This window comes from Schistocerca nitens, chromosome 4 (assembly GCF_023898315.1).
Source record: "Schistocerca nitens isolate TAMUIC-IGC-003100 chromosome 4, iqSchNite1.1, whole genome shotgun sequence".
Taxonomy (NCBI): domain Eukaryota; kingdom Metazoa; phylum Arthropoda; class Insecta; order Orthoptera; family Acrididae; genus Schistocerca; species Schistocerca nitens.
In genome coordinates, this window is record NC_064617.1 from 170,551,111 (window position 1) to 170,565,030 (window position 13,920).

The following is a 13,920-nucleotide window of genomic DNA, read 5'->3' on the forward strand; positions in this document are numbered from 1 at the left end:
ATAATTTGGTCACTAAAGGGTTAAAACTACTACTTGGTCTGTAAAAATCTATATCTATACCATTTTGAAGAACGCATACTCAGGTACTGAACATACATTCAAATGAGGAGGAGGAGGAGGAGGAGCAGCGGCGGTGGTGGCAGCGGCGGCAGCAGCAGCAGCAGCTGATGGCAGTGTTGCTGCTGTTGTTAATAATAATAATAATAATCATAATAATAAAATAACAAACAAATATCTGTTTATTTTTGCAGTGAGGCTTATTTGAGGGTACATTAAGTAATCATATATTAAAATGACAGTACAAATCAAAAATTTTTATCATTTATAATAAACAAAACCTTTAATTCTTTCAAATGATTGTAAACTTGTGTTGCATATGACTGAACCACTGATTTACACAGAATAAGTTGTTCATTTATTACATTATAGCTGCAAGACTCAACGCAACAGGAATATAATTTTATTCTTGAACTCATAAACATCACACATTCATTAATTCAGATTGACGAGCTTTACATGCAAACACATACATACCTGTTATAGGCCATCAATGTTAAAATGATTGATATACAGTATATTATCAAATGTATTTAAAACACTTGTGAACACATAATTACAAAGCAGTTCATTTACATGATTAAATATCAGTGACTAGACATAAGTGCAGCACTTTTCACATTTAGTATGGAATGTGAGTTGAGATTTGAAAAGAAAATCAGTTATTAAAAAAGACAACTTTTGCCCCAGCAAGGAGTGCTTGATACATAAACAATCGTAGGAAACATACAATGGTACCACCAAATACATTCAAAGTAATTGGGAGAATAGAAAATAAAAATGGGGGAAGAAGAACCTCTTCCTGCGAAACATGTGACAGTACTGGTTATTTGCTACTGTTCAATAACATAGTTCTCAATATATAGCAAAATTTAAGTAACTCTTTAGAAAACTTAACTTTTTTGTAGCAGCCACACAAAAACTAGGCCACCGCCACAGTATACAAGCACTAGATATAGGTATAAGAATTCACAGGAACTGAACCAACAAAGACAATACCTACAAAGAAATAAATTACCTAATCTTCAGCTCTTAGTCAAGGTATGTATCAAAAAACTGTAGTAACAACAATGTTTCCAGAAACAAACTCAGTCTATTAAGAGATATAGAATGTGTCCACCAGAAACAATCATTATAAATTATAGTACAATTATAATTTTAAACATTGAAAAACATTACTCCTATCTCCACGCATCCACACTGCAGGCACATACACAAAAATGATAATTACATACCAATGCATCCCTTATTGTACTCACATGACAAAGCAATTCAGTCACACAAGTAAATTACTAGTTCTGCAGAAAACGGAGGTAACTAAGAGTCCTATTTATGTTCAGTATCCTAACCACTAAACTTCATTTTGTTCTAATCTGTACAATAAGGCATGAAGGACACCACTGTTTTTTTGTAGACAGTAACAACAACCAAACTGAGAGTCACGACCTGCCAGACTAAGACATCTTGGAGCATGGCGAGGAAGATTCACCATGTGCGAGATCCATTTTAATGTTTGACTTGTGTTTTCACATACAAAAAATTTAATCACTAAATTATAGGGATGATTTTGAAATATCAACTCCTGCCACACTGCACAAAATGCAAAAATATAGGGGGTAAAATGCAAAAACATATATGGGTTAAAACAGACAGAGTTCTGCCTCTCATCTGTGCCCAAGAGTACGCTACCTTCAATTACAAGTACTGTTAGGGCAAAAACGCACACAGATGTTACATGCTCCAAGGCAAAGATAGAACTCAGTAACACTAAAACAACGATTATTATTTCCACTGACTAGCACCAGAGGAAAGTAAAAGGATGTGTTCCTTTGCAAAGCAATACAGCCAATCATATTATTAGCATTACTAGCAAAATGTCACCTTATCACAAAATCAACAGAATTGTGCCCCAAATATGAGTACTTCACACTGTCCACTAGTACTGCAAGGAAATGTCTGGCTGTTACAACAAAAACAGAAAGTGAGAGAATCATTCGTTAATATTTCAGCCCATTTGACTCAGATTTCAGAACCATAGAGATTATAGCTGACATACTGATATTGGGGGTGAAGTTGCTGGTCACAGTAATATTTTCTTGTATAGCCAAGAAGATCCATTCTTACCCCTGCATTGCGAGGACATACAGATTGCAAAAAAGAGATTTTAATACCACTGCAGACTATCTGGTAGACATGCATGGACTGCATTACACAGTTTCCAGTGAAACTTAAGAGATGTAACTAATCATAAAATCTACCATACCAGAGTAACTTTTTCTTGGACAAATTTCCCAAGCTGTAGGTAAATTAAATCTGCAACTTGTCTCAAATAATCACCAGTTCTGGTTGTTCTTCCTGCCAACTGCATAAATCTTACTTCAATGTACCCATGCATTACTTGTCTGCTAGCATCTGCCTGTTTTGTATCTTTGAACTTTTCTTGTCATTCATTTTTGCAGCTTCCACTGTCACCACTTGAAAGGCAAACCACCTGACGCATCAGAACTGGTATTCATACATTACAACTTCAATACTGATCTCTGAAACCCACCTGTACAATACAATTCTTAAGTAAATATCTCCCCCATTTTTCATTTTAGGAACCCTCAATCCAATGCATCACTGTGTGACACTTCCATTTTCATGGAGCAATTGCTGCAATCAAAAGTGTGCAGTGAAGATACCTGGTTGGAACAACAGTAATTTGTTATTGAGGTCACCGCAATTATTTGACCCTATGGCAAACCTCCACTGGAAACTACATCACAAGATGTCAGTAATGTAAATATTTGACAACAACAACAGTGTGACATAAGATATGACTTAGTTAAAACTAATGTTTTACATTACAAAGCTTCAATGATTAATATTGTAACATGTTATAGTAACATTTTCAAGTTGACATCTAGTATGATATTGTACAGGATGATATGAAAATGTTTTTGTAATATGAAATCAATATTGTCAAGAAATCTTTATCCTGTTACGCTTGTAAGTAGCGTGTACATTTTCAAAATCAGGTGAAAGCCTATTGTGCAAACATAATAATTTTTAAACAATCAAAATTGAAGCAGTAATTTTATAGCATGTCACCCAGTGTTACAAAAATCAATTGATACTGTCAGCATTGTCAAAATGATTATTGTTTCACCACTGGTTCAGTTTTTAAACAAAGAATACAAATTCTACATCAAAGCAATAACAGCAGCACCATTTTAAAGACATTTATGTTTTTACAAGAATTGACAGAAAACTAGTGTGTGCTCACGAACACACAATAGGCTTTTATTTTCGATCTCTTCTGGGTACAATGGTGGTTAAATATATATTGAGGATTGTAATCAGACAATTATCACTGTTTCAAAATTTCAGTGCTTGCTTCATTAATGCAGATCTCCAGTTCTTGTACAAATAATTTATAAAGCAAGTCAATATCTAAAAGTGTGAAAATAATTTTCTGGAGTATACTTTATTATATAATATTACGCCACAGTAATGTAGATGCAGACGAAGATGTTTAGAAATGATAAAAATGATTGTATTTTGTATTCCATAACAAGCATATTTCGGATACAGTAACAATCTTAGCCAACAGGGGAGCGAAAACAAAAGATTCACATAATCTTTTTTAGCAGTAATCATAATAGATACTTCACCAAATGCCTGCACCATACTGCGAGGAATTTAGCAGAAATGAAAGAAAGCAAGAAGCACTGACATTATTTTTCATTTTATCCTTCAAGTTTTCTGTTTTGAATATGATTACTCTCTGCAGAAAGAATAAACTGAAGCTAAAATATAAACTGAAGCTATATAACTATTAGTTTTTCATATGTGATCTTTATTAACAATTTTCCCCCTTGATATTTAACTGCCAACTGTAATAAAGTAACTCAACTATCAATTATTTTTCAAAAATTTCCACAGTTTAGCGTAACAGCCATATCGATTGTATAACCATAAATTTTCTAATCATGTGAGACAGCAACACTATAATTTTTATGTATGTATGTGTGTGTATATACACAGGTAAATATATATCTCTCTAAACATACAAAACTGAATTTTAACACATAAAATATAATTTAATTTTTTCAATAGGTTTTCAACTTTATAACAATTCTTCCTGTAATTTTATTAACACTGTATCAGATTATATTTCATCTGTGTGATAGATTCCCTTCACAATATTACACTAAGATAGCTATTTTTAGCTATAAATTATCCTAATCATGTTTATTTTAAGTTATGAATGAACCACGATCCATTCAACATCAAGCTGCTGTTTCTCCGAAGGCAGATCTTCTCAAAATTGGACCCAATTGGAATTTGCACTGGACTGGGAAGGACTGAAAAAATTCCACATTTTTTTTTCAGTGAAATACTTTGGCATAATAAATATGTTGTTCCGTACATATACATAACAAACTATTCCTGTAAGTAAACAAAACAAAGCATGTCAATATATCATCTTATAAGCCCCCTAGTTTCATCCATGGAACACACTAGCTTCCTGCATTTCCAAGACACACACACACAATACTAACCAATCAAATGTGCATAAATGTGAGACCATTAAAGGTAACTAAAGAGTCTTCATACTCATTTTTCAAGTAAAGCTGAGTGGGAGCACTTATGAAATTTGCATTGAAATTTTACATTTATCAGTCAGGTGTGAGGCCAGAATCATTTCATTTTCTATAGACCAGAATTTCTTTGGTTTTGTGATAAATCTTTTGATACAATTCTGCCGTGTTAGTCAGTGAAGGCTTGAACACTGCTCTACAGACAGCCAAATAAAATTCATTTTAGAGTATCCCTATCTTAGCTCTATGCTGCACAATAGCAGTAGGTGTTTCTTTATAGAGGTGATAATGCTTTTATCAATAACAAGTAAGCTAACAGTGCAAGTTTGACATTTTTCTGAGTAAAGGTTATTGTATGGCAGATTAAAGGGCCAAACTACAAGATCATCAGTCCCTCATTCAAAGTGTAGTTCCACAGCAAACAGTGTCCCCAATCCGAAGCAAATACTGCCTATGTTGTGGTATATGGCGTACAGAAAATAGTGGGGCAGAGACATCCAGTACATTTACAATCTTAAGAGTTAAAAGCAATTACAGGAGCCAGTGAGAAGATCAGAGGCTGATGTGCAGTGGGGCACAAAACTGGTGGAGAGAGTCACTCTTCACAAAACTCTGTATCCTCGACGCGAGCATGCTGAGAGGAAAGGCCAGTCGCCCTCCCTCCCCCCCATCTCTCTGCCATTCACTCACTCACTCCCACCCTCCCTTCAAACTTTTCTGTGTCCCTGTCCCTGATCCTGGCCTTCCATCAGCAGGGAATACAAGGTTAAGAAATCCTTAAGACTGTGTTTGTCAGACTGCTGTAAGGATAGGACACACTGCAAGGATGTGGGCCATGTCGGTGAAGCACTGCAGTTTCAATGGGTAAGGAGGAGAGGTTGTCTCATTGCACAAGACGAAGCTGTCAGGTGTCACTAATATGAAGCTCGAATAAGGCTCTTTCCAGCACAAAAGGAAGGAGCAATCCAACACTGCTGTGGCCTCCTTCATGATGTGTAGTTTGTTCCAAATGTGATGGGTCACGAGTCTCACATATGCTCACAAATTAGGTCACTTCATTGACCAGCTACCTCATTCCCTGGTAGTTCCATATGACTTGGATCTAGATAAAAACAAATGAGCAAGCAGTAAAGCTGAGATTGTAAAGGAGGCTGTGGATAGTGGTCATTACCTGGTGGTGAGGGTAGCATCAGTCAATAGCCTGCAGACTGTTCATGGAGTCACTGCATACCAAAAATCAGCTGCCAGTTTTCATCTTGATGAAAATGCGTGTTCTAGCACCATCCATGAGTTCGGCTGTGAAGGTGTACGGGGATCTGGTAAACTCTTGCATATGGCCTTCAGTGTGTGTAGAAGCTTATCAAGTCTTTGCTGCACTTTTAGAGCTGTCACTATCAATCATTTCAGCACTTTGGTGTTCGTCGAGAACTCAGAAGAAGCTACGTCAGGAAATAGGCTCTCAGAATAGGTCGAAAGTCAAAATGGATGAGTGGTCTTGACCAGGGTGGACCTACTCCAGGTTAATTATCAGAGGAATTTGTCCAACTGGGAGGAAAAAATAATCGCACAATTCAAATGACTCGCAAATTGGCAGAGGCAGTTGCATAATTGGAATAGCAGTTAGTAGTGTTGAAATTGCAGAAGTAGGAACTTATATTCTGCCAAAAGACTGAAAATGGGACTTGTATACACAGTGCCAGTACGCAGCCTTACCCCACAATGAAGAACTGGATCTACCCATAACAAAGACAATGGCATTGCTAAACCATGTATCTGACATCTGTTGCCTAGAAGCAATAAGACCAATGCCCTATTGTGGTGTGGCACAAGCTGTATGGCTAAAAATTTAGAGAACTTAATGCTTTTCTGTGAAACATATTTTAAATTAGCTGGAAAGTGGTCCGTGGTGCACAGATCATCATGCACAGAGAACTGTATCAAGTTAACAAGAACGGGTGTAGAAATTACGAGGTCAATGATCACGAACATGCTGTCAGCTGCACTAAAATGGATAGGTGTTACTGTACCTCCTGTGGTTCCTGTCTCCTCTGCAGAAAGTACAAAATCTGTCATTTCCCATCTACTTGACTGCAAGTGGCATGTCAATGGTGGATCTAGATGTCATACGGCGAGTGATGGTACTCCTTAGGGAAATGACAGGAAGGGACAGGATAGGACACCATGTGCACAGCATGTATGCCTGAGGACCTCATCATCAACATGTTGAAGAGCAAAGAATGCCTGTCATCTGGGATCTGAGGGCATTCTTGGGTCACTCCAGTGACTGGCAGAGAAGGCTGAGAAGACCAGCCTTGTTTATGGAGTTTCAAAGCAGCTCACAATTTGCAGCATTGTCCCCAAAACTGATCGTGGCCCTTTGGTTCTGACTGAAACACACATTTGAAAGTTCTGTGACAAACTAAGCTGCAACTTCCTGGACTTGCACCATAGGGTTTAGAACTGTAGGGTGCTCCTAATTAGGTCAGGTGTGCACTACACATCAGATGCTGCTACTCAGGTAGCTGACTGTGTGTGGGATGCACACAAGAGGTTTTTAAGATTAGGCAACACTCCATCCAATCCAGATAACGACAGCTACAGAAAACGGAAGTATCAGTGAAAGATCGAAAGAAATGCCTCCAACAAGTGAGAGTATTAAAATCTTAATAGTTAACTGCTGAAGCATTCGCAACAAAGTGCCAGAGTTTGAAGATCACTTAATACTAGGTACAAAAAGCTGGTTGAAACCTGAAAGTGGTAGTGAGATTTTAGGGGAAAATTTAAAGGTATATCGGAAGTACAGGCAAATCCACCGAGGTAGAAACTGGAACTGCATGTGAGAGTGTATGGACAAGATTCAGGATCAGGGTTGGGCCTAAAATGCTAATGGTATCCTCCTATTGCCCACCCGACTCATCTCCTAATGTAACCAAAAACTTTTAGAGAAAATCTCCGTTCACTTATAGGTAAACTTTAATCATACAATGATTAATTGGGAAAATTGCAGTTTTGTTCATGGTGGGGGTGTGGTAAGATATCCTGTGGAACTTTACTAAATGCCTTCTACGAAAACTACATAGAACAGATAGGAACTCAACTCAAGATGGATCTAATTGCAACAAAAAAGACATGTCCTCATTGAGGATGTCCTCATCGAAACTGATATCAGTGACCATGATGCAGTTGTTGCATCAATGATTACCAAAGTACAAAGGAAAACTAAAACAAGCAGAAAGACATAAGTTCAGTAAACTAGATAAAAAAATCTCTATTGTCATATCTTAATGAGGAACTTGAAACATTCAGCACAGGGCAGAAGCATGTAGAGGAACTTTGGCTCAAGTTTGAAAGAATAATTGACCATGCACAGGATTGACATGTACCCAGCAGAACAGTTCATAATTGGAGGGAACCTCCATGGTATACAGCCACTGTAAAGAAGATTCTAAAGAAACAGAGATTACTACATAGTAGGGTTATGGATAGAGAGATGCTGGATGAAATGCATTTGGCTGTCAAAAAAGCAATGCATGTTGCCTTCAATGACTACTGTAGCAGAATATTGTCAAGTGATCTTTCACAGAACCCAAAGAAATTCTGGTCATATGTAGAGGCTGTTAGTGGCTCCAAAATTAGTGTCCAGTCCTTAACAAATGAGACTGGAACTGAAATTGAGGCTAGCACAGCAAAAGGTGAAATGCTGAAATGCCTAACTCCATTTTCAAATGGTGCCAAGAGACTTTCCCCAATTTAATCCTCACACCACCAAAAAGACGAATGAAATAACTATTAGTGTCAGTGGTGTTTGGAAACAGCTGAAATCATTCAAACTGAACAAAGCTCCAGGGGCCGATGTAATCCCTATCAAATTCTATAATGAATTTGCGGCTGAGCTAGCCCCTCTTCCAACTGTAATCCACCATAAATCCCTCTAACAAAAAGCCACGCCCAGGTGTTGGAAAAAGGCACAGATCACACCTACCTACAAGAAGAACAGTAGAAATGATCTACAAAACTACGATCCAATATTCTTGACATCAATTTGTTGCAGAATCTTAGAACATATTATGAGCTCAAATATAATGAGATATCTTTAACAGAATGACCTCCTCAATGCCAACCAGCCAGGATTTCAAAAACATCCATCATGTGAAACCCAACTAGCACTTTTCTCACATGACATAATGAAAGCTTTGGATCATGACAACCAGGTATGTGCTCTATTTCTTGATTTCTGAAAAGCATTCGACTCAATACTGCACCTACATTTATTGCCAAAAGTACAATCATATGGGGTATCAAGTGAAATTTGTAACTGGATTGTGGACTTCGTGGTACACAGGCCACAGCACATTTTCTTGGATGGACAGTCACTGTCAGATGTAAAAGCAACTTCAGGTGTGTCCCAGGGAAGTGTGTTGGGACCCTTGCTGTTCACATTGTATATTAATGACCTAGCAGACAATATTAACAATAAAATAAGGCTTTTTGCAGATGATGCAGTTATGTATAACGAAGTAATATTTGAGAGAAGTTGCATAAATATTCAGTCAGATGTTGATAAGATGTCAACATGGCGCAGAGACTGGCAACTTGCTCTAAACATTTAGAAATGTAAAATTGTGCACATCACAAAAAAAAGGAAAAGTAGTAACCTATTACTATAATATCAATGAGTCACTGCTGGAATCGGCTGACTCATACAAATACCTGGGTGTAACACTTTACAGGGGGTATGAAATGGAATGGTCATGTAGGTTCACTCATGGTAAAGCAGGTGCTAGACTTTAGTTATTGGTAGGATACTGGGGTAATGCAATCAGTCTACAAAGGAGATTGCCAAGATTGCTTACATATCACTTGTGTGACCAGTTCCAGAACACTGGTCAAGTGCATGAAACCCATACCACATACAACTAACAGGGTATATTGAATGTATATAGATAAGGGCACCACAAATAGCCACAGGTTTGTTTAATCTGTTCGAGAGTGTCACAGGGATACTGAAGGAACTGAAATGGAAGACTCTTGAAGATAGATGTAAACTATCCCAAGAAATTCTATTAACAAAGTTTCAAGAACCGGTCTTAAATTATTACTCTGCAAACATACTACAACCATATATGCATCCCTCACATCAGGATCATGAAGATAAGATTAGAATAATTACTGCACGCAAACAATCATTCTTCCCATGCTCCATACACTAATGGAACAGGAAGAAACCCTAATAACTCATACAATGGGACATGCCTATTTCCAAGCACCTCATGGTGGTTTGCAGAGTGTAAATGTAAATGTAGACCATCCATAGACACTCATTACTATGAATGTCTGTGCATAGAGAACCCTCTCATACTCTCTCAGGGGTGGCAAAGAATTTGCAGTAGGAATGATAATTTTTGAGGGTAAGGTACTGATTTCAAGACAACCACATTTATTGTAGGGCTACACAGACTGCCAAGTAGAGTGACAGCTGTTGCAGTTCAGAGAGGTTGCAATAATATGCAATATAGTTCCACCAAATGATTGTACTGTGGGTGTTGTGGTGGAGGGGAGGGGACTGACAGGTTATGCCCCACAATCATCATTTGACACCTGTTAATATCTACAATATCTACAAACTTTGGTTAAGAACCAGGTCAGGAGGGAGGGGTCCAGCATAACAGCAACACCAGATTCACCTTCACATGTAAGTTGTTCCACTTATTATTATTATTATTATTATTATTATTTATTTTTTTTGCATCTTTTTAAGACGTTTAGTGCTGAGGGTGTTTATTCATTTTAAGATCAGATAAAGGGGAAGAACAGACAGACCTCTAATCCACAATGCTCAGCTCCTTCAGTTACTGGTAGGTGTAGGGACATGACCCTGTACAATTCTGGGAGGAGGCTTTCCCAGATTGTATCCTTCTATTGGAAGACACCAAAGGAGTGTGCTGCTTCTCCAGCCGATGCTGCTGGACTGAGGAGCCCTATACAAGTGTGCTGATGGCTTGGGATCATCTGAGCTCGTGTTGCAAAGCCAGCTATTCTGACAGTGTGAAGGTATTTACACTACTTTATAATGTTGATGTGCAACGATCGATTTAGTGTCTTATATTCTGAAATGTTACACTAGTTTTTGTTAATTGTGTACATTGGTGAGTAAGTGGCATTCACCCTGACAGTTAAGGAAGGTTGGAGTGCGTCCATAAAGTATTCCATAGTGTTGGGCGTGTCAATGGTTACCACAGATGGGCTCATGAGATCACTGGAATGTTATACGGCAAATGAAAAGGCGTTGAAACACACTGTTATTAGTAATACATACGGCCTGACAACGCAATGGTAGTCCATCCATAATATTTACTTTGTTTTGGGAATGTGACACTAAAATGATAGTTAAATGAACAAGGGAGCATTTGTCCTGTCTTTTGGCTCTTTACAAATATGGAGGCGAAAATGTAACTCCCCTCCCATTCCATGTTAGTATCTAATTCCTTGTCTAATTGCAGAATCAAGTCATGGTGGAAAATTATCCTCTGCACTATGTTTAAGATTTATGTAAGGGACAATAGTAACTGGAACACAACCAACAGACACACACACAAAAAGTAAATTTCACAACTGAACAGTCCTCTGCTTCAGTCAGGAGAAAGATGCTCTGCATCTTATCTAATGCTGCTACCTCTCCAAATTTATCCTCAATGTCTGTTGCAACAAATGGGTCTGTTTTTGTTAAGTACAAACTAGGTACTGTAGGGAATATTTACCTCTATTCCAATGCTGCTGCTGTTTCTCCCGCCGCAGAGCCAAGTGCAAGAAGACTGTAGTGCTGAAATAGCACCATAATCACCTAATTACTATTTCTATGAGGAGACTATTAGGGCTTCATGGCCATCAGCTTGAAAGAGAGTATTCCATTTCACTGCAGATTATCTGCCAGGGTGTCACCCATTTCAAATGAAAGTGCTGTTTATGAGTTTCATAACAGCCACCTGGCACGGCATCTGAGCCGGAAGGAAAGTAAATGTTACATAGTTTAACATGGAGAATTTGCAGCTTTGGCGATGACAGTTCTTCCCTCCCCTCATCTTCTCTATCATTCTCATGACTGACTAGCTACCTGTTGGGTATTGCATGTATAATTGGTGATTTCCCAGTAGCAGAAACCAAGATTATCACGCAAAGATGATTACTAATGTGCAAAGATGATTACTAACGTGCCACACTGGGTGCCCTTCCTGGCGCAATTCGTACATCAAAAGGATGATGAATGCCCATAGGCTTGATCATCAGTGCCCTTGGTAAATATGAATGTGAACGTGAGTATTCTATTTACTGATCAAAGAGGTCTTTCCTTACAAATAATGATACTGTGGATGTGTGTTGTAGAAATATATTAACAGGTTTTTGACAATGTCATACTTAGGTGGGCATGAATGGCTGCCCCTCTGCGTAAGACCTGTGGGGAGAGCAAACACCCACCAAATGTCAAACTGACCCATTTAGTACTGTCTCAAGTTAAGAAAGTATTTTCGGCAACCCGGCCTAAAACAAACACAAATTTACTATTTAAGTAATTAGAACAATTCATAATTTAAAATAAGACATATATTAAAATAAAAAACAAAATGTGTGTGTGTGTGTGTGTGTGTGTGTGTGTGTGTGTGTGTTTGAGAGAGAGAGAGAGAGAGAGAGAGAGAGAGAGAGAGAGAGAGAGAGAGAGAGAGACCAACCATGCATGCTTAAGCATATGTTCCACCACTTAAAATTATGGCAGTCTAATAAAATAATACTGCGTAAAATGAAGTTAGTTGGATAAAAGCACTAAAGCTTTTTCGAGACACACTAGCTAGCCATCAATATAAAAAATGGAAAGGAGCCAGCAACACAGTCATTGAACACTGTTCTCTAACACAGATTCCTCACAACACTTTAAAACCCACGCTACACTCGTCCAATTATCATTTAAATTTAAGGGGATACCTACAGCCACAATATTCAATGCTCGCTGATCAGCATACAAACAATATTTAGTTACAGTATCACACCTATTACATTAACATCAGATGCATTACATTCTGGAGGATCCTAACACACAGGAACAGGTTACATGGGTCAATGGGTAATGCTATCCACAGAGGTCAGGTGAGCTAATCTAAAATGATCCGCTTGACTTGATGGAAGTGTGTCACTGTTTAGTAGTCTGTTTAACTGTACAAAGTTTATTTTCATTCATTTCCAACCACTCTCTTTCCCTTATGCCCATGACACTGGAGATTCTTTGACAGATTAAGTTTTAAGACAGGGGTGGCCAAACCCATGGACTGCATGCGGCTCAAAGCAATTATTAAAGCGACCCAAGAAGTGAGAATATATCACACGATCAGAAAAAAAATTATTCATAAAATTCCATTTATGTTAATTGAAAATTGGATGGCAAATTGAATATATTCAATTTGAAAGTCACACCACATGATGCTATTCTCTCACTGGTCCATACCCTTCCCCCCTTCCCAGTGGTGGTTGTTAGTGCTAAGTAGAATATATTACTTTTAATACAAAAATACTTTTCATCTTCTTCTTCTTCTTCCAGTGCTGTCTAGGTAATCTAAAAGGTTGTACACCCCTGCTTTAAAGGCATGTCACATGCTTAGGAGTGATAGCAATGACTCACTAGCTTTGACAAGGATTCTGGGGGTAGGGCTTGTTCTGTAAGCCACTGTTTGCAGTCTGGTGTGTGCATGGTGTATTGTGTTCAAAATCTCTCAGTACAGAGGTGACGCTGACCCATAAATTGTATACCCAACCGTCTATATGGGAGTGGACAAAGTTATAAAATTATTGTAGACTAGATCTGTCTGCAACCCAGACCTTCCCACTGAAGTATTTTAAAATGCCTAAATCTTTAAAGTGCTCATACTTTTAAGCTCCTGCAGTGTAGAAGCCATGTGAGTCTTTAATGAAATATGAGGCTCTGATACCTGACTGATTAAACTGGAGAATGATGCCATTAAAACCCGCCTTATGCGTACAAACTTACAACCTCTAGTGCCTTAATCATAACTGCCTCCTTGTTTACGCAAGACAGCAGGGGGAGCAGGAGGAGGAGTACATCATAAAATAGTCAAGAAGTCTTCACTGGACTGTTCGGTGTGTCAGGTATGTTATGCATAGCATCAGTGGTGTCTCCCACACAGCTATCTCCACAAGAGCCAGGTTGTGTAGGGGACAATGATACTTCCTGAACCCACACTGGAAGGACTAACTAGTTTCTTCCTCTCTAACA

General features: G+C 38.2%; 1 protein-coding gene across 1 annotated transcript in view; it reads right to left on the reverse strand.

Moving 5' to 3' along the window:
- Window positions 1-250: 250 nt before the first annotated feature.
- The window catches only part of LOC126251611 (NECAP-like protein CG9132), a 34,510-nt gene continuing 20,840 nt past the window's right edge, over window positions 251-13,920 (reverse strand). The window contains exon 5 of the mRNA XM_049952151.1: window positions 251-4,406. Coding sequence (XP_049808108.1) covers window positions 4,364-4,406 — 43 coding nt within the window. The 3' untranslated portion in view covers window positions 251-4,363. The remainder of the gene's footprint in view (window positions 4,407-13,920) is intronic.